This window comes from Pezoporus flaviventris, unplaced genomic scaffold, assembly GCF_033815535.1.
Source record: "Pezoporus flaviventris isolate CSIRO_AGI_PZ_B2104156 unplaced genomic scaffold, CSIRO_AGI_Pfla_v1 ptg000007l, whole genome shotgun sequence".
Lineage (NCBI taxonomy): Eukaryota > Metazoa > Chordata > Aves > Psittaciformes > Psittacidae > Pezoporus > Pezoporus flaviventris.
The window spans coordinates 61,392,077-61,414,056 of record NW_026892555.1 but is presented as its reverse complement, the minus strand read 5'-3'; the positions used below and the strand labels follow the sequence as shown (position 1 = coordinate 61,414,056).

At 42.5% G+C, this 21,980-nt stretch overlaps 1 protein-coding gene and 1 long non-coding RNA gene across 2 annotated transcripts in view; both read right to left on the bottom strand.

Annotated features, from left to right (window-relative positions):
• LOC133267055 (uncharacterized) overlaps positions 1-21,980 on the bottom strand; it is a 497,367-nt gene that overhangs the window by 417,235 nt on the left and 58,152 nt on the right. The window lies entirely within an intron of this gene.
• Positions 2,160-21,980, bottom strand: part of PARD6G (par-6 family cell polarity regulator gamma) — a 61,939-nt gene continuing 42,118 nt past the window's right edge. The window contains exon 3 of the mRNA XM_061448946.1: positions 2,160-3,727. Within this exon, the coding sequence (XP_061304930.1) occupies positions 2,868-3,727 (860 nt within the window). The 3' untranslated portion in view covers positions 2,160-2,867. The remainder of the gene's footprint in view (positions 3,728-21,980) is intronic.

Below are 21,980 nucleotides of genomic sequence, written 5' to 3'. Positions count from 1 at the left end.
TTGGGAGTCTCGAGCACTGTAGGAACTGCTGCCTCTCACAGGCCCAGGCTGTGGCCTCCGAGCTGCCCCAGCCGTACACTTGGAGTCAGGAACCGAAACGCGGCTCCCCCTGTAAGAACGTTTGTGGAGAGTTTGCCCTCAGCCACCCGCGTTTAAAACCCCATCAGGCAACCTGACCTCACATCCTAAGAGGCTAACCGGCTCCATCCCATTTCCTCACAGCGGTTTCTGAGACAAGTCTGTACTGGGAAAGCAGCTAATGTACAAACACAGCTAATTTCAATTACCAATATGGTACATGCAAAAATAGAACACCCTCCCCCCCCTTGTCTTATTTGCATCGAATGTTCACAAGCCGTTGGAGTTACTTTGCAAAGTGTTAGCTCTAAAGCTCATATATCAATATTTTGCTGTTCTCAGCTTGTAACATGTTTTGGGTATAGTACTTTCACGCTGATGTGTGAAATGCAACTTATGTTTCCTACTTCCTGGGATGAATTAGATGGACAAGTTTGGGTATTTCCATATTATCTCACTTTATTTGGACAGTGACACAGAGCAGTTTGTCGTGTGGCAGCACATGAGTAACCCAGAGGTGTTGAGGGCTATTCCTGAAGAACCAGAACTACCCCAGGTCCTCCACGTCAGGAAATGTCAAGCTCCTATGAGGAGGGCGGCAAACCACTTGCTTCCCATGGGAATCAGTGTAACAGTACCCTTTAGTAAAGGCAGTCCTGGTTAAAAACATTACAGAAAGAAACTTGGTATCACTAACAACAACCCGGGGAATCCAAGTCTGTACTGGTATGGAAAAAATCAGTACTGTAAGTGGTTAGTTATTTGAAGAGTCATCAAAACAAAGTATCTTGTTTCTACTGGGACAGAAGATACTTCCACAGAAAGGTGTGCTTGTGCACAGGGAAAAGGATAATAGCGTAGAAGTAAGACAGTGCACATTTTATTGCAGACAGGTCACATTTTCATCAGTTAAATAAGGTAAAACAGGTAACTTCAGCCAGACAAATACACTTATTCACAAAAGTAGTCTTATTTAAGGTGTAACAGAGTGTTCCTGCTCAGATGGTCTGACTGAAGCATATCCAGCTATTCAGGTTTTTTACTGCACCAATAATCAGTTTGGTATTTTTATGAAAACCTTTGGTAAAGCACAAACACAGTTTTAAGATGAACACAATCAATGTTCTATTCTTACTGTGCTGGGAGAAATAAGTACAGCTCTTTAACTGCTGTGATACCTAGGAAAGGTTTAATTCGAGTATGTGAAAGAATTTTAAAATAAACTTTTAAAGCAAATCTAAAAAGAAATAAACGAAGTTCAATGTCCCAGATGTATTTAACAATGAGCAGAAGACTGGCTGTTCCACAGGTATTCTGTCCTTTGTCCAGCCATTAGATTCCAGAATGGAATGTAACTTTTTCAAACCAAGACTTCTGAGTTTTCATCTCCATATAATATTTAAGAAATGTCTATTCCACCATATAAAAAAGCTTTAATGTACTACAAAGTTACAAACAAAAAGCAAATGACACAAGCTAAAAGTAGAAAAATACACTGTGAAACATTTATATTTTGCTCCTTACACTGATCCAAGATATAACAAAATATTTTAGATTAGACCACTTTAATCAATTCATGGCATTTTCAGAAGCAGACGGTTAATCAACTCGTCAGTCACTAGTTACCCACCAGCCAGCATCCAGTCAGCATGTCTGACCATCGCAAACATCCAGTATATTTTAAGTTTCCAGAAATCCTGTGCAGACATTAAGCTTTATTACTAGAAGAGTCCAAAAATAACAGAAGTTAGGTTTTGGCAGCCAGTCAGCATCCCTCCTCTGTAGAGCAATCAGCCAACCTTTTCTAGAGGAAAGACCTTGCAGTTTAGGTCGCCCCAAAGGCACAGCAACGACTTGTCAGCTCTGAGGTGAAGAGAACAGTCCTAGGACACTCTGCCACTTGCGTCACCTAATCTCTTGCACCCCTAAATCTCACATGAATCATGATACTGACGAAAAAGAGATGATGGGGGAAAAAAAAAAAAAAGAGGTATTATCTAATAAATATCGAAAAAGAATACATTTACACATAATGGTGCCTGAACCCTACTTCTAAGCCCTTACTGTCGTGTTTTTCTTGCACGCAGGGCTGCTTCTGAACAGCAGGTGGTGCTGCACCCACAGCAGTAACAGCAACATCCTCCAACATCCCCTCCCTATGCTTTAAAAATACATATATATAGTTTCATCTGGAAAACGTATTTGCAGCATCTCCCTAACGTTATTACCACCAGAATAGGAAACCGCTATGTTTAAAGAGCTTGTCTGGATTAGACATAAGGTTGCAAATATGGTGTAAACAAGTTAGTGGAAGGTCTGTAAGTAACAGTAGAAGATGGGATGGCTATTAAGGAGCACTCTCTTTAAACTGGTATTAGAAGAAAACCAGGTTCCACTGCAAATAGACATGTCTGTTACTGTTAAAATCTAACTCATATACATGCATGTATAAATACATCCACCCATGCATTCAAACCGACGTATGTAGCACTGCCATTGGTAGCCTGTAAGATTGCTTAGATTTATACCAACTAAACCAAGTATGTGTTCCCACTTTAGGGCTGGGACATAAACCAGGTTTTACACTCTGGCTTTCTCCTGACAAATTTTGCAGTGCATGACAGTTTTACATCTACCTCCAGATGCCACGTTTCCTAGAAAGCAACGATTTTCTGCACTCGTGAGGTCTATGAGAATACCAATTCTCTGTTTAGTGCATAACGTTGTTACAACAGTCAATTGTCCCAATCGGCACTTAAGACTGAAAGGAGAGTTTGCAGGAATTTCGACTAAAGTGTAATGACTGTTCCATCCTCCTCAATACCTCCTCTGGGGATAACCAGACTGTGTCGGGGATCAGTTTTTAAGGAACTGAGTAATTTGTGGATGTTGCCATTGCTTTCTCTGCCAGAGTTGTTGTTGAGCACTAGGTCCCTTTGAAGTCTGTGGCTAAGGCTGCTGCCGTTGATTCGAGAGAGGCTACTGGAAGTAAGGCTGTGCAGTTTAGGAATGTGCTGTGGCTCCAAACCGCCCTCGATGACAATGTCAGCCTCTTCATCACTCTCCATTTCATCAGGGTGGAAGTTCTGCAGCACATGTGATGTGGGCAAGCTGTGGTGGCTCGCAGTGCTGTCTGTAGACTGGCCAGAGCTACCAGACATCCTACTGCTCCGAATGATATTGTTCCTCTGGTTTGCTGGCTTGACTGTGATAATAAGGTTGTGGCTGTTGGCAATCATCATGTCTGTGACTTGGTCGAGAGTCTTTCCTGCTACTTCAATGCCATTAACTTCCAGGACTTCATCATTCACAGCCAGCAAACCTGTGCTCTCTGCTAAGCCTCCAGGAACCATACGAGAGATGAAGATACCAGGTACCTTTTCTAGTCCATGAGGAGTAACCCTTACGCTGGTGCCATCACGAATGTAAAATCCTAAGGGTTTCTCACACCCATGTCGATACAGCCTCACCCTCCTGTGTGTTTCAGGAAGAATGTCCACATCGATTATGGATGACACTGGTCTAAAATCATGAGGCATGCTGATGTTAATGTGAGGACGTCGGCGGAGGTTGTCATTGCGGAGAGTCACCAGAGCCTTTTTCTTCCTTGATAGTGTGTTGGTCCCAAAATTGCTGTAGTCTACTTCATCTGAAAAAGGAACAGCACCAACGTATCAGTCAAACAGAGAATAACACAACCTACAGGGCATTTACCTCTTAAATCTGGTTCAGTGAATCCACACTCCTAATAATATGGAAAAATCAAATGGATTCTTCCACTTACTCTAACCTTCATTTCATGTCCATCACCACAACATTCAGAATGAGTGAGTTGTTTTCAATGACTAGCCATATTCCTTCCATATTTTGAGGGAAAAAGACTTCTGATTCTCAACTTTCTGTGTAAGCAAGAGGCCCAGTAGAAGAAGGAGGGAGAAAGAAACTGCGCTGCTGCCTAGTCCATACTCTAAGGACCACAGAACAAACACAGACTCATACATTCACTCCTGCCCTTGCAAGGAAGATCCACAGGAAAGCAGCCTTTCTATGGTCTGCTGTTTAAGGAATGCTTTAATACTTCAGTCTCTGTAGTGGTATCTCAAGGGCATGTGCAAAGTGATCAGCTTTAAATCAGCCAAGTAATATGACAAATTATTCCCTATAAGAAGCTCAGATCGTGCTTTGCATAAGAAAGTACTTAGTCATGAAGCTGTTAGCATACAAAATGCACCACTGCACCTCACATTAAAAATACTGTGCATATTTTAAACATGAAGCATATACTAGCTGTAAAATTATTTCACCTGGGGTTTAAGCACGCTAACACTTTTCAGATAAAGTAACAGACCTTCAGTTTATTCTGCTGTTGAAAATGAGCAGTAAAATACAGAAGAATGATTACAGAACTGCCACTAAGAAAATTATCTCCAACAAATTAACCTTGAATACTAATGCTTGAGAAAGACAATACCTCTATCTGATAAAGGCTTAAAAAAAGAAATGTTAGTAAAAACAAGCATACAATGACATGTTTGTGCTTGCAAGGTCTCATTTTCAAGTCAGCTTTTGAGGCATGTTAATGTCACTTCCTTGAAGTCTGTCAACAAGTTAAACAACTCAAAGGATACTAAAAAAAAAGTGGTAAGCAGCAACCTGTTCTAACTGAGCCTGCTTGGAGCAAGGGGTTGCATTAGCTGGCCTCCGGAAGTCTGAATTATTCTCTGATCCTACACAGTCCTTTGGGCTGGAAAAAAAATAACGTGAAGACTTCAGAAAGACCATTCCTACATTCCCCTACAACTTGTTTACATTGGCTATAATAACACTGAGGACATCACAAGGCATCTAGAAAGTCATCCTGAATGAAAAGCTTCTGTGAAATAGAGTCCTTACACAAGATTGTTATGTTTAATGTCATACTCACCTCCTCCCAGGTCATGCAGAGCTACAGCCTTAAACACTGAATCCTGCTCACCCTCACAATTCACTGATAGATTTCTGTAACAGTCCAATGAAAACAACTTGGGGATTCAGATTTGGAATTGAAATTCTTCCTCACTTAAAACAGAGTGCTGTAGAACAGTAGCGTTGTACCTTATAGCCCAAGACGACTTTTATCCCAAAATTCCAACTTAAGATGGCAATTAAAATTTCACATGGGTTTATGTGTTTAAGGCTATCTCTTGCAGTGCTGGCAAACCAAACTCAAAAGCCGCGTCCCTTAAAGACTAAAAGAATTAGGCTGGCAAGTCCAGTTTATTTCACTGGAGGTAAAATGAAACACATGTCCTAGTTATCCATCTATTCCCTAAAAGCACCTGGGTTCTCTCCCTGTTAGCTGAGTTACTTTAAGGCAGACTTGCAAAAGCTTTACCAAATAATTCACCTGGGAAGATCTGTTTACAACACTGCTTTCTTCCCCTTAAATTAACAACAACTCAGAGAGTTAGTTCTCACAACAGGCAAGTTTGGGATAATCAGGTAGTAATGTCACAACAGAAGTACTATGGTCCTCCTGACACAGGTCATTTCTGAAGCAACTTCCTTTGGCTGAACTACCAACCAGGGCAACAGCACAAAAGAAATGGTTGTTCTGCACCTGTGACCTCCTCACCTGCACTCAGCCCACTAACCTGTCTCCCCAGATGATTGCCAGCATTCCTAACCCCTGAGCAGCTTCAAAACAACCATCTCCCTTAATAACAAAAAGCCCAGCTTACCACAAAAATGCTATCTTTTTCCTCCAAACACAAACTAGGCAGAGGCAGGGATTATGTTACAAGGGATGAAGGCAACTTTCAGTGCTGAACCTCTGACCACTCTTGGATTTAGTACTCCAGAGCTGAAGAATGTTAAAAAAAAAAAAAAAAAAAAAAGAACTCCACCATGTCCTGATGACTGGAATTTTGGTTTTTAAAACAGTGTCATGCATTTAGTTTCCAGCCCTCTCATACATAATCCTGTGAGGGCCAAAGATGAAGTCCCAGTTTTAACAGGGGGAAGTGTTAAAACTTATTTCTCCAACCTGACAGTATGGGGATTGTTATATTACTTCAGGATGACCTGCTCACTAGCAGTTACACTTTCCTGGAATCACCCTAAATAAATACAAATAGAATTAAATAAGTAACCGAACCTCAGAACAAAGCAGCTACCTCTCCCCCTCCTCCCTGCTGATGCTATTTAGAGCCACTCCTCTTGCTGCAGGAATAAAGCAAAGTACTGATGTTTAACATCAGCTGCTGCTCTGGCAGCAGAAAATCATCAGTCCCTAGCATAATGAAAAGAATCTTCCTTCCTCATGAGGTTATTCAGAGAAGTCAGGTGACACCACTCACTTTAATCAATGAGAGGGTGATCACACTTTGGTGTATTCCCTGTTTCCAGTAATAAACTGCTCAAGTGGCATGTGTCAGGCTGAAATAAAACCAGCATCATTGTATAATTTATGACACGCTTTTGATGAAGGTCAGCCTTTTCTTGTTAGGTTTTGAGTTTCTCACCATATAGGATTTCAAGCAGGAGTGCCATTTCAGCTAATGAAACAGACTGTGCTTGATGCCAGGTCTCAGTGAAAACCAGTATATACCATATGGAACCAGACAGAGCTCATTTTTCATGTTTCAGTTGTCACAATATCAAATTCTCCTTCTACAAAGCGAAAGGTCTACAGAAATCTTCAGGCATACTGGCAGAAGTGCCATCAAGTGGCACATCTGAACAGTGCTTAAATCCTCGTATTTTACAAGGTGTCATGTTTTCTTATGGCTTCAATTATGCCTGAGTGAAATGCTACATGCAGGTGACAGAAGTAGAATTAGTCTCTTAGGTGCTGAACATGACTCCTGTTTCTTAGAAGGAAGCACATTACATGGAGCTTTTTCATCTACAAGATGTAGTGCTTTCAATCAAAGATGCATTATGATGTGCACGGATAATCCTGGATAACCACTAAACTTCGGAAGGCTTGGACTTCAATTTTACGTGTGCTCATAATTTGCTTCCCACTGAAAATACTGTTCCTGTAAAAAGAGATGAACAACATTTACCACAACTGGAGGACTCCTCAGCTTCCCAGTTCTCTCCTACTTGAAACAACTCAAATCTACATGTAAAATACCTCAAACTCTTCTGCAGACATTGAGTAGACATTCTGCAGACTATTGTAATTCTCTTCGCCAAAAGCTTCAGTTTCCAGTGCATGTTAAAAAACATTTTGTTATCTGTCAATGAGTTACACAAGACCTTAAGTATTTTGGCTGCATCCTTTCTGTTAATATGCACTGCCTTCTTTTTTGTTTTTCCTTAATAGAGTTGTTGTTACCTACTTATCCCTGCGGACCTTTTCCATTAGAGATGGTTCATGCTACAGATCTCTTCATGCAGAGATATACCTGTGCTCACTTTCCTGACAACAGTGGTAGTGGTGGCATTGTGTTTTTTTTGGCAGGTTTTTATTTATTTGGGGGTTTTATTTGGTTATTTTTTAAATGGTGGAACTTGTCAAGCAACAATAAAACCCATTAAAGAAGGTTTTCATTTTGAAGCATGGATATTTTACCATCAGAATATTATTTTTAGTAAACCCCCATATTTAGAAAGTTATAGAAGGGAACATTTTTGAGTTACTCTTCTATCAATTCTGCAGTCAGCCTGTGACTTCACAGAATTCATTATACTTTCCTGGTGGGCATTGTGAATCCTATTGTTAAATCATACAGTACATAACAGCAGAGCATACTTAAAAGGCTATTTATAAGGGAAAGAAAACTGCTTAGAGCATCTGGTTGTAGCCAAAAGAGTATTGTATTTCTTTAATTTACATGAAACAAGAAATTATAGACCTTCTGAAAAAAACACCAGGAGCACCACTCCCACTGCTTGGACAGCTGCTTTTCATACGAACTGCCTGCCAGATGAAATACCAAAGCTTAGCCAGATAAGATTGTATAAACAAGCTGAATTCCACAGAGAAGCAGACTGCCAGGCTCCTATAGGAACAGTTCATTTCAGACTCTACGTTTTCAGTGTACATGCACTCATGCCTTATTATTTCCTCTGGGAACTGTGGAACATTAGTTGACAGCTCTGGAAAGTACTTCAAAGACAAAATTACTTCCACTAGGGAGAGCAGCACTTCAGGCAGCTTGGGAAGGAGGCCAATGAGTCATTAATAGTGAAGGGTAACCCCTCCATCCAACAGATCTCTAATACTGAGCACTCAAATTAGCAGCAGTCATAAAACCGTTGCAAGAGAATGTGTCATGTTTAACCCTTCTACCTTCTGTATCCCAGCTACAAAACAGTGCCCATGTTTGACTCAAGTTGCATTCAGTGTCTATTTTCTCAGATTAAAACCAAAAGCATTTGGAAAGTAATCAGACAACAAATAAGCTGGCAGTCTCTTGTCTATGACCTGTAGGGCTGACCACAGGCAAAGGGATTTAAGAGGAAACAGATATGAAGTGAACTATGGCTCAGGGGGAGGTCCAGTGCCAATATCACTCATCGAGGAATATTTAATAGGGAGAAAAATAAGGTTAACTGAATGCTAACACTGCATTCTGTGTATTGCAGGAATAGTAAAAAAAATCCAGCTACTGCTGCTGCCAGCAAGCTCTGGGTTAACCAACCTGAAAAACATATAGCAGGTAAAGTAGTTGTAGGTGCTATTCCATAGAAAGTCATGCATTCCACACATGCACATATACACACACACTCTCTTCTCTCCCTTCATATCACAAGGAACTGGACACAATCTCATCAATATTTAGAAGCCTACCTAAACATTATGGTTTATCTACAACATTCAACAGGGTTTTTAAAGCACAAACAAGATTAAAAAAGACAAATTCAAATTAACAGTAGAGCATGTTATCCTTGAGACCCTTAATCTTAATCCTTTAGTTTCTTAAACAAGGCTTTCCAGACACTTGCTTGTAGGCTGTAAACTCAATAACATGTTTTTTAAAAGAAATGTCACCAAATAACTGCCCTAGAAAGGAAATTTGAGAACACCATCCTACTCTAGTTTAGCCCCTGCTAAACCTAGCAAACTGCAGTTCAGCAAAAAGCAACTTTCCCTTTATAGTGATTCAGCATTAAGAAAATAAATTTGCCTTACTACTTAGGAAGCACTCATTAGTAGGTTAGGATTAAAAACTGAGGAACACAAACATGTCTTTCTACTCCCAACCCATTTATGAACTTAAAATATCCTACCCCCTTTCAAGAAAGTGAACATCATTTGTTCCTTGGTTTAGCATGCTAGAGCAAGCAAACCTTACTTGTATTAAGTGTCAGGCTCTCTTCACAGTGTCAGACATGCATAAGAAACATTTTTAGGCTGCCTCCATTGAGAATCAAGATAACCTCTTGGGAATTTAGTCTGCACTGCTGGTGTGGCCTCCTGCACTTCTCACTGCTTGTCATCAGAGGCCACCATTCCCTTGCTGAACCTCTTCCCCTCTCAAGAGAAGACTCCCTATTTTTGACTTGCTGCACTGCTTCGAAGGAGCAGCTGTTGCTTGAACTGCAAATCTGCCCCATGAAACAAGTGAGGCCTTTGAAGAAGAAAGGTGCTACCAAGTGTAAAACAAGCATCCAGGCTTGTGCCTCCGAAAGCCATCCTTGCCCTCGGAAACCTCCAAACCCAGCTCCCCAAACTAGCCCAAAAGCCAGCTACAGGACTACAAATTTCACTGGTAAAGTTCTGGATAGTGTTTACTAGGATTGTCAGGGGTTTATTCCTCTAAGTTTCATATGTGACTTCTCTTCTACTCTCAAACATGAATCAAACAGCTCTTCTCCCCTTGTTTTCTTCCACAAACCACATTTGCAAGGTTATGTTATAGCAGCATTAGAAAATTGTAGATTTTGAGCTCTGGCTTTGTTGTTGCTTTGGTTAATATTTCCCTTTTCCTGCAGTGGGTCAGTGGGAATTTGAGGAACGTCATGTTTCTCTTGCACATCTCAGCCATCAATTGTTATTAAGTTCATCCCAAGGTCGCAGGTGCTGATATGGTGGCTTTATTGGCAAGACTGTTTCCCAGGCCAGTCAGCACTGAGCAGACACCCAGCAGCAGCAATGGGTCAGTGATGCATGCAGACAGTAATAACATTACCTGTAAGCAGCTCTCTGTCCGGTCACAGCCTGACAAATGAAGCCTATCAACATGTATCCAGCATCTCCCAACAGCCATCAAAAATTGTAGTCACTCAGCTGATGGTATCAAAATGGGGTGGTTATCAGCCCTATTCAAAGATGCTGGGGGGGGGGGGGCGACACCCTCCAAAACCACCACTCTCCAACCTATAATTACATGCAATCTCTTCAGCAAGTCATCATCATGAACTTTAACATTTAAAGTTATTAAAAAACAACCCTTTAATTACTTTTTTTCTACCCACTCCATTTTTTACCTGCAACAAACACACTCTTCCGCTCACTCAGAAGATCAGGGAATTGAGGGGAGCACCCTTTGCTCCCCATACAAGCACAAAGGAAATCTCTTCTTTACAAAAGAAAATGTGTGCACATTAGGGAAAGCAAAACAAAATGAAGCAAAATGAGAAACCCAGCTATAATAACTCTTACTGTGCACTGCAGATACAGTAAAAATCTTACTAACAACACAGAAAAGTGGTGTATTTTATCACGTATTCTGCAAGCACCGAGTATAACTGTTTCCCAAGTGGTAGTAGAAAACCAGTTACTTTTTGCAGAAGTCTGAAGCATGAAAGGCAGGAAGTTAACAGACTGACCCACAGAGCTAATTCCGGAGAATACTGTTCTGTTTTTCACAACTTCAATATTTGGAAAGCCACCACAAATAATAATAAAGATTCACCTCAGGATCCTATTCATTCAGAATACAAATTCTATACGTCTGAGAAGAAATAAAAATGTTTTCCTCAGTCTCAGAAGAAGCTGCAAAGGAAACTTGGAATGGCAGCACAAACTGAAGGTAGCGTGTAGCAGAGGTCAAAGGAAAAGTTTTTGAAGAGCTGCAGTACTGAATCTGATCAGAACTGTCATCCTACAGACACTAATGTTAAAACAGTCTTTTCTCCTTTCAGAAGGAACTTTGCCAGCACTGAAGGCCATTTCAGGGTTCTGCTCAAGAGCCAGCAGAGCTGAGCAAGGCTGGGAAGGCAGGACCTATATTACCCAGCTAACACACCTTGTAGCTCACCCAAGGGAACTGAATCTAACAAGGTATTTCACATTCCCTCCTGCTGTCTTCTGCCACATACCTTTACTTTCTCTGCCAGGTTCTCTCCTCCTCTGTCCTCCTCCCTCCCCAGCTGAAAGCAAAACTGATAGTGATCAAGAATCATCTATCATCCTGGGTTCAGGCAACTGCTAATCACATTTCTGTAGCATGAATGTGGCTTTTCCTATTTAGAGAGAAAACATATCCCAGAGCTGGGAGCACTAATAGCTTATTCAAGGTGGCAGTGGGGACATTCAATTGTTGCAGACATTAAATCTGTGAGATACAAGGGTACTACCAAAAAAAAAAAAAAAACTGTTTTCTATACTGAAGTACTTCTTTCTATGCATTCTTTTGCTGAGTAACACCTTATTCATCCCAAGCTAGTTCAGACAGGTAAGCTAGAAAGTGCCTGTTCACTTAGACTCCTAAAGTCCCAGTAAAATTAACTAAAAAAAGAAATCCCCAAACTATGGACAAGTTCATATTTAATGAAGATTTAAGCCTCAAAGAAACAGGCAGCGGTCTTGTCTCTTCCCTACTCTTTACCCTGGATCGTTCTAAAAAGTTGCTACCACCTCTCAGAAAAGAGGTGGGTTTACACAGTTAAAATTCCTCTAGGATCTCTTTTCTCTCTTCAAAAAAAAAAAAAGGCCACAATCGTGTTTTGATAGCTTCACTGCTTGTGGCGTGACAATGCCACATACATCCTGCAGCGGTGGGGAGGGAGAGAAAACACATTTACAATGCTTTACAAAGCACTTTTCTGGTTCCTGCCTCCAAGCTGGCAGATCGTAAACAAAGTCCAGATTTTGCCTCTTATCGCGGAATTAAAAAGATTTCCAAACAAGCGTGGCATAAGAAATTAATTACAGCACTTGTCTTTCAAGTCGCGACCTCTGGGAGTCTCCCAAACTTTGCTGGCTGGAGTCGGATGAGTCACAGGATAAACACCCCTCCTAGGCCAGCCCTGCGCAAGGCTCTGCACAGCTGCACCTTCTCTCATCAGCCCCACGCAGCACTGCCTCAGATGCCCCGGGCCTTATGGCACTGGCAGGCTCTCGCCTCCACCTGCAGCCTCCTGCATGCACCCTGGTGCCCTCCTGGCTGTGGGATAGGGGAGCTGTGGGAATCCTACCAGGCAGCACTGCCCCACACGACATGTCTTCTAGTCCCCTGTTGGCCAGGCTGGAGCAGGCCAGGGCGGGCAGGAGCAAGCCAGCAGGCAGGAGGAGAAGGAGCGGCACGGAGCCATGGCAGAAGCAAGTTGGAGCCAGTATCCTATGCACCAAGGGAGTATGGCCAATGCAACCCTGTGCTTCAGACATGGGAATGATGCAATGGAAAAAGAGCTGCAAGCAGTGAAGCAAAAACGAGGACCCCTCAGGTTGCAGGGTACGAGAAAAGAGCAACCTCAAAGCACTGCTGGTACAAAGCAAACACGTTTTATATAATTTTATTTAATGGTCTGTTTTCTAATGTGGAGAAGAAGCAAAGTCAAGAGCACGATCTAACTATTACCATTCAAATTGTGTCTGTAACACTTGACTTCCCCGGCACCCTTCCTCTTTCAGAGGGCAAGGCTGCTCACCCCACATTGCTTCTTCTAGATAGAAACAAAGCATGCCAGAAAGCCCTCTTTCCTCATGACAGGCAGCAAAAGCTGCCTGCAGAATGCAAAATAAGAGTTTTCCTGATTAAACCCAAGGGCACAAGCAAGTGCTGCTTTTCTTGAGAACTCAGTTGCTCCTCAATAGGCCTGTGCCAGGCACTGCAGAGCTGATCCACCTTACAGAGAGGGCTGGGAAGAACGGAGTTCCCACTTCTTTGTTCCCACTTGGGGAACAAAATGCCATCCCCATCCCTAATGCACAGCTGCCCCCAGATGAACATTGCTACTAGTGTATCTGCAGCCCCTGCTCACAGGCTAAGGAAAGGCTGAAGAAAGTCATTCCAAGGAGGGCTGCCTATCTGGGATTTGCCCCATGCACATTCCCCCTACAGACCCAAACGTATGTTGGTTGTCTCAACAGAGGGATAAGCTCCACAATACACCTTTATTTTGCAGCATAACAGTGGATATTTAAAGATTAAAACTGTTATCAATGTGAAGTTTATTGTAACCCCTGTGGTTTGCACCCCACCCCATCATATGGTACCCCTAACCTCAGCTGCAGTGGCAGCACTTACCTGGGCTACAGCAGCATGTTACCACCCTGTTTCCTTAGCAGCAGTAACAGCATGAAGCAAGAGGGTCAACACCATGTCCCCAACCCTCTTCCTCAAAACAGAAACGAAGCCTTGTATCAAACACAACTACCATGGCTTCTCCAGCTGAGAACAAGATAAATCTGTTACTTTTAATGTTAGACTAGCAATATCCTTGCCTGGCCACTGCCAGAAAGCAAGAAGCACTTAACTTATCCCACTTCTGTCAGTAAAAACTGCATGTTTTACGTAAAAGCAGCTTAAAGGATCATGGAAATTCTGGCAGAAGGATCAGCTGTGTAGAGTTACTGGCCAAGTGATTTCCCCAACATGATTTTTATAATACTGTGTTCTTTTCTCCACCAGTGGCTAGGGCTCCATGCCCAACTGCGTACACAAAGTAATTAAAGGCTGTGGCTTGGGAAAACTTTGCACCTGAGGGGACTCTCCAAAAGCCATGGATGTTTGCATGATCTGCATACTTGAGGGGTCCAGCCCTCAGATGACCACTAACTAGATGGTGAAGTTTCTCTTTCTCAGAATATCGAGTACTGATCTGCAAGACTGAAAAAACAATCAAGCAGAAGAAAACTCCCCAAAGTACACCAGTGATGTCTGCACCACTTAAAAATCCTGGCTTCTTTCTTCAAACACTTTTTGAGACACCCCATCATTATGTGAGTGTGGTAACCTAGTGGCTGGTGTACCTTTTGCTTTTAAAAAAAATAGTGTTTTTTTTCCTGTGAGCACATGATACAAACAAGGGAGTGGCAGACAGGAAGTGATTATTCAGAAATTAAAGAATTAGATCAGGTTCCATGATACCAGAATGAAACGTGACACATGGCAAGTGAAGCTGACATGTACTCGCTCAAATGTAAGAAAGCTTTCTCTTTACTTACTGAACCCAATACAGGGCTCAGTATGCATTTTGTCTCCTTAATGAACATCAGCATCGATATGCCTCCTGGGGAGCACACGTTACTCCATGTATTTCACCAGCAAGGTTACACCAAACACTACTACAGTACAGACCTCCAGCTTCCACCCAAACAAGTTACTTTGAATGGAAGCTGATGGCACTGCTGCTCCAGAGGTACTAAACACAGATGCTATTAAGTGCAGCCCTCCTTTCTGCTAACAGCAATCTCCTGCCACTATGAACAGACTAGAGGCTCCTACTGCCATGCTCAGCTACACCCAGTATTCCTGTCACTGGGAATTCCCTTTGTGATCTCAGCTACCCTGTTCCACAGGAGATAACACTGAGTCATCACTGCATTCGTTGTGAAGTGACATCGTTGTGGGGAAATGGCAAAAGTATACCTTAAAAAACATACAGCATCCACAGCCTGATCTCTGCTCTGAGTGAACTGCATAGACATGGCTCTTCTTGTGCCCAGAGGAATTCAGTTGTGGCCAGACCACAGCCACACAACTATGCAGTGGGCACTGACTGATTTACCCCCATTGTAAGTTCCAGAAAGTCACCTTAAAGAGAGCATCCCACACAAGAGGGCTAATTACATAAAGCACTTTGCATCTGTGGATCCCATAGTGCTAAAAATAAAAACTTAGTGTTCATGAGGGACTAAGCTCCCATTAGAATGGTTAAGCTATAAACCTGGAGAATACATCAGAGGTTACGCAAAGCCCAGCAGCTTTAAAGGAAGGAGGAGGGATTTGCACGGTTCAAAGGAAGGAAAGAACAGATGTGGTACGTTAGGACTTATTTTTATTACACGACATAGCTTGTTTCCAAGAATGCTTTCAACAGAAGCATCCTCCCAATACAAAAGGCAAGTGCTTGCTAAGCTGACTCTGACAAGCTTTGATACAAGCTGCATCCAAGCCCAGACACACGAACTGCTACCAGTAACCTCAGCTCACCACTGACTTCTTGCCTGTAGCTGTGAGACCTTCCTCCACTTTCAGTCCCTCCTGGGCTGGTACTGCTGTGAGCAGCCAGTTTATGTCTTCACACACACACACACCCACACCCCTTCCCCCTATGAAACAAGGATGAATTAAAAACCCCATAGCTTTATTTAGACAAAAGCCTACTGTTCCTTTGCCATGCTTTTCCTCACCTCACTCTCTCACATTGCTAGACAGCATCAGGAATTGGCAAGATCTTTAATAATAAGATCAGGCAGTATTACTAATCCATACTAAATTCCCACAACAGGAGCCAAGTGGTGACCAAGACAAGAATTTTTATTTGATGATGCATTCTATCTTCAGGAAAAAAAAAAAAAACAAACAACAAAAAACCTCTTCCAAGGACATTAAAAGTGAACACTACTCACTATATAAAACAAAAACATTGGCACACAGGCTGATGTGATCAATGTGTCTTCTTGCTAAAATGCCCTTGGGAGAGGGGGATACAAAACTCGGCACTAAGTTGTGCTGTATTTTTAACATGTACTTATTAATACAGTAGCTAACAAAACTGCTTATTTAAAGTCTACCAGCTCCACAAAGTTTTGTGGCTACAGCATAGAGATCAACATAGAGAACCAACAACTCACTCTCAGGGTTAAAAAGCTTTGTGCTTACGTTAAGCCTGATGGACATGTTTTAAGGTGGCCAAGAACAGAAGTGCAGAACCTTAGTGTTTGGTACAGCACTCAGGCACAGCGTCAACACAGAGCCCCTCCTGCAGAAACTGAAAAGATCTGAGTGCTTCCTCCCATGCTGAGGGACAGATAGAGCATCAAGGAGGCAGGTTAAACAGGTTTCAAAGTTAACAACACCTGCCCTTGGCTTCACAGCTACCACCACATTAATCCAGGGAGCTGCAGCAAGGGGAAAAAATAAAATACAGGGGTAGGAAATCCTTTTCCTCACCTTCTTTCCTCTTTACCCTTCCAGATCACATTTAATGCTCAGCTTCAGCTTCTCCTTCTGTGTGGATGCAATTTAACATTCAGATCACTGCACTAAAACTCTACACAAGACAGGTCATCTTGCCTTTGTCTGTTTCAGTTCATTTCACACAAGTCAAGCCTTTGGCCATGGCAAGTCAAATGATAGGTTAGCTGAGAGGAATCACCTCCAGCCTTTAGTCTCCAACTTTTAATACACAGATACAGTAAAAGATTAAGAAAGAAAATGGGGAAAAAGGATGTGGCTGTGAATCACCTGCTTGTCTGGGAAAGATAGACAACTGGAAAATCCTGGTCCTAAGAATATCTGAGGTATTCTGAAAGAGTGGTGAGGCATTCAAGACCAGCTGGGCTTTGCAGGTATCAGAAAGCCAGGCAACGGAAAGGAAAATCTCATTTGTAACACACATTTCTGCTGAGAAAGTACCACCGCTCTGTTCGGTTTTATGCCTTTCCTGTCACATCAGTCAAAGGCCAATGTAAAGTTAACATGCCAGATTTCACATCATCTGCTTGCCCAAACAGCTGGGAAAACTGTTTTAGCTGAGCTCTGCTCTTTCCCTCGCTTCAGATTGTTGTGTTAATTAAAAAGTCTTGCTCTTGTGTTACACAGCCCACAGGAAGCGAGGAGGAGATTCCTAGCTTCATAATCATGTTAGTCAATAGCTCCCAGCGCTCTCACCGCTGCTACATGCAGAGCCAGCATCGCGCTGTCGGCTTGACAGGCTGTGGGAGGGTGCTGCGTAGGAGCCTCGTCATGCTATGCAGAGTCAGCCCGAGCTCCTTCACAATGGGAGCTTTCTGCTGAAGCTCAACATAAAAACCTCCCTAAAACTACAGGGCTGGCTGGCTGAGCATATTTTCCAAACAGAAAGCCAGCCCCACACAAATCCGCTCAACATGCAAAAAGCAGTTGCTAGCTGGCGAGTTACTGGATATGGATGTGTCACCTCTGGGCTCACCCCAACCACTAATCTATCAAGTAAGTAAAAAAAAATATTACTATTGTCACCTCCAAGCTTAGATTTAAGAATTTCCATCTTGGAAGCACTACAAGAAGTGAGTCATTCTATATACCTTGGCAGTGATTTGGAAGCCAACAGGGAATATCCAGAAGGAAATAATGTCACCAAATGGTGAGGCAGCAGCTATGTTTACCAGCTTAAACAAGTTTGTGCCTCAGTACTTCTAGTTAGGTATGGCCAACAGGGAATCTCCAATTCGCAAGTCATAAAACTTTCAATTCAGAAGTAATTTACAGCTTAGCATGCCTGAAAATTAAGAGACCTTTAGAAGTTACCCCAATTGCTTAAGAGAAATACCAGATATTAGTACCACACCAAGTGCCGAGTCCTTCTGGATACCTGTATTGCCCTTGCCTGATGTCTGCAAGGTTTTTAGCACAGCAGGTTTGAACACTGAAGATGCATTCAGCACGAGGCCAGAGCAGTTGCCACCTTGCTCTCTCAATCTGGGCAGCAGGAGGAATGTGGAGAAAAGCCAGCCGAAGGAAGCCTTCACAAATGGTAGCCAGGTGTGGTGGCACAGGGCACCCATGGGTAGAGTAACCAGAGCAGCTCAGCACAGAGAGGAACAGGATGGAGAGCTGCAAGCCTGAGCAACTTTGACAGCCTTTCTGAAGCTACAGCTGACTATCATCAAGAATGTGGAAGGTGTGAGCAAGCTAGTTAGAAAGAACAAGAGAAAACAAAGGAAAAACCCACCCAAACCCATTCTGTACTGATCAAACTAAGCTTTGAGGGAGGTATCAATAAATGAGAGACTGACTAATTAAGAGGGCTGTTTATGTGTCACATGAGATGCTTAATACTGTACGGGATGACAACTATTCACTAGCTAAAGGTAAGAATAAACAGGAATTAAGAGCTTTCAGCACACCTGTTCACTACATAACCTCTAAGCAATTTACACTTTTCCCACCTGCCTGATAAGCAGTGCTAGAGGGTGCATAGCAGTGTACTTCAGGAAGTCTTCCTTCACTCCAAATAAACTTTTCATGTGGCTTATTCACATTTTGTGCTAAAAGTTTACTTTCAAAAAGGGCTAATGGAGATGCATTATCATAACCTTTAAGCAGACAGTGAGGGGACCAGCAAAGAGCCAGGCTTACAGTTCAGAAGAATATCAGGCCAAAGGCTGGCTAAGAAGCCGTAAGAATACCACCAGTCACTTGAGAGAAAGGGTACTAATTGAGGAAGGTCCTTGAGATGGTTTTCCTGTCTAATTCTGATAGATCCATTATCCTCAGAGGATTTATTCTTTCCACAGTGTGCTGACTGCCTTCATTACCAGAAGCACTTTCTAAAAGGTACAAGCTGGACACTTGATGAACAAGGATCACATGCAACAATGGCTTGTTTTCAAAGTGATTTGCAAACAGTGAGGATGCAAACCCCTTTACTACATTGATTCAGAAAGCAGGAGACATCTTGTCACCTTCTCCCCATCTTAAAACTTTTCCCTCTTCTCCTCTGGAATTTATAGATGCCTTAAGCAGACATGAAAATACAGTACAACAGTTTGACTAAGATGCTTTAATCCTCAGGTTTTATCTTCTTCAACTGTGTATAGACTATGTCCTATCAGCTGTCAATGGTTAACAGGCATAAACAAAGGTGGCACAGGTTTTTAACAATTCAATCCCCAAAACACAAAAGCCTTGCAAGAGAGCTTCCTGTTCTTCTAATAAAATACCAGGTCTCTGCTGGGCACTTTAAACATCCTCATTTTCTATGCAGACAGAAACTGTGCCTTTGCAAAGACATTGTTAACAAGACCTGCGGTTCACTTCTTCTCATGAGAAAACAGCTTTCTGAAATCTGCTTTAGAATTTCCATTTTTGAGGTACCAGTGCCTGGAGCAGCACACAAAGTGTCCCTAACTGGCATGTGCAGCTATTGCAGATTGTATTAGCTGCTCATGCAGATATTACAGCTGGCAGCACGCACATCACCAACCACAAATATTTGCAGACTCTTCAGAAAAAGCCTGCCCTTGTACTCTCACTATATCCATTTCAAGAAATCACTTGTGTTACAATGGAGATAAACTGATGCAAGTGACCATATTGCTAAAGCATATACAATAGCAGTACCTTGTGAAGTTTGAGAACTTGGCGTAGGCGCAACATTTGCACAGCAAGTTCTGCCACTGAAACAGGCTGAAACTCTGAATGACAGCTCCTTTCATAGGGGGCTTTGCTGGCTCTGCTGCCTACTGCAAGTTTTCACCATTTCCAAATGCAACTTCTGCATCAAGCCTCACAGTCTAGGGGCAAGATAAGGCAGCCAAGCACACCAAGAAAGTTCAGACTTCTTGCATTGTGAGGCACAATGATTCAGAATGAGGGAGGAGAAGTTATTTTGTTTCTGTGAATTTACACAAGATCAATACTGATAATTTCTCTCAATTGTTCCAGTAGGCAAGGCCACATTAAAAAAAAAAAGAAAGCCAAACCCAAAACACCACGAAAAACAAACAACAAACTGTATCAGGCCTCTTCCCTCCCCCAACATTCTCCCCTCTTCACATGTCTAATAAAGCATGAAAGCTGTTGCTCTGTCCCATCCGCTGTCACTCTCTGCCAGCAACACAGCCAAGAGATTCTAGCTCTTTAAATTTACACACTGTGTTATAACCTGTCAGCACCTCTAATGTAAAAAACATGCTGGATTGCATCCTTTAATTTCCATCAGAGGAAGTCATGCTGTCAGTGGCGTGCAGAACATGGAGGAACTCCTGTTTACTGTTAGACTTGAAAACTTACCTGGGAGGGGACTTCCAATTAAAAGCTAACACCTGAAATACCACACCAATTTGTGTCATTAACATATGTTTATCTAGAAGACCAACCTAAAGTGTATTGGTGAAGAATCATTGCAAAATGTGAGCAGCAGCTAACATGAGAGGAATGGGAAATGAAGGAAAACATTGCTCAATGCTTGTTTAGGGTAGGAAATGATAGCAGAAGAGAGATGTGGTCCTGCCCTCTCAGAGGACATCTGTGCAGAAAGATGTATGCTATGTTATGCTATTACACCCCCGATGTCACTGTGAGGGCTCAAACTGCTATACGGATTCTGATACTAAGCTGCCAGGAATGCAGAGACTTCAGCTTACAAAAGCTTTGAGCTGTCATTTTATTTTAGGACAGGCTTGATTTTGTGATGCTCTGTTTTAGACATGCTATATTACTCTTACAGGTCTCCTGTCCTTCCAGTTAAATCACGAACTGTTGGCTGGATGCTGGCTTACTAAAAGGTACTTTGTACCTGCAACTCAAACCTGACCATATATAAATGCAGGCAGAGTCACCACAATTTGAAGTGCAAGAGCCAATTAATGTTGGCAAAGCTGGGACTGCCACTGCAAGAAGAACATACCGAACACCCTGCAGCATGCACAAGTGCCTTCCACATGCTCCAGCAAGCGCTGAGCACAGCTCTGTCCTACTCTCAGCAGCTTATCACTACAGAATTGAGAGAGGGGAAGACACACTGTGGGTCTTATCAGCATTCCCACCCCCAAATAAAAGCCAGATTCCTACCCAGTGTTGGGAGAGAGGAGGACACCTGCTCAGACTGTCACCACACCTCTCACAAGCAATGGCAGGAAGACCCTTGGAACAGTATTTGGCTCATTACAAAGCTGGAATACACACAAAGCAGGTATCAATTCTGGTTATTCATGGATTCACACTGATAGTGCACGCTTGCCAAACCCACCCAACAGGCCCTCTCTGCGTCCTCCACCACTGCCAGCTTCCCATGGACATACCTGATCTTTGCTAACTAAACTCCACCCTCCACTCTTTCATCCTGACAAGCAACTAGGCTGCCCAGGATGCTCCACGCTGATAAGCAAACTCCTTTTTATTACTGCTGATTGTATTAATACAGGCAGCAGTTCAGCAGCTCCACACAACAAGAAGGTTGAAGGGGAAAACAACAGCACCACACCAGTAAAAAACAGATCCATTGGTAGGTGAACCACCAGGAGAAGCAAATAATTTGCCAGCTATTGGTCTGATTCACTCTGCTCATGCACCAGCCCTTCCTGTCTAGTCTCTCCCAGCAGAGATCTTCACGGCAGGGACTGCATCAACATTTTTGGTACATTGAGTCTTCAAACTCTAAACACAACAGAGATCATTCGAGCCTGAGGGAGTGCTTGCAAGGAAAGTACTGGTTTGTAAACAATCTTTAAATCTTTTCTGTAAAAAGAATGCAGTATTTTCACATATATGTATATGAAATATGTATTTTTTCATGGTCATACATACATATGAACATGCATTTCACAATTTTCAATTACGCCTTTTCATTTGTTTTGGTCCACTACTATCTGGAAGACAGCCACACTGTATCAAACGTTTCATAGTTTCCAACTAGGCAGAACAGGCCTAAAGACAATCTGGATGTAATCCAAAAAGCAGCTTTGCCTTGACTGAACTTGATTGATGATTCTGCTTGTGAAGAGGCAACCTAAGACAAGGGAAGGCCCACCTCAGCTTTATGTTCAACTCTGGACACAAAGAGACTTTCAGTGTGAAAACTTTGCTCTGTTT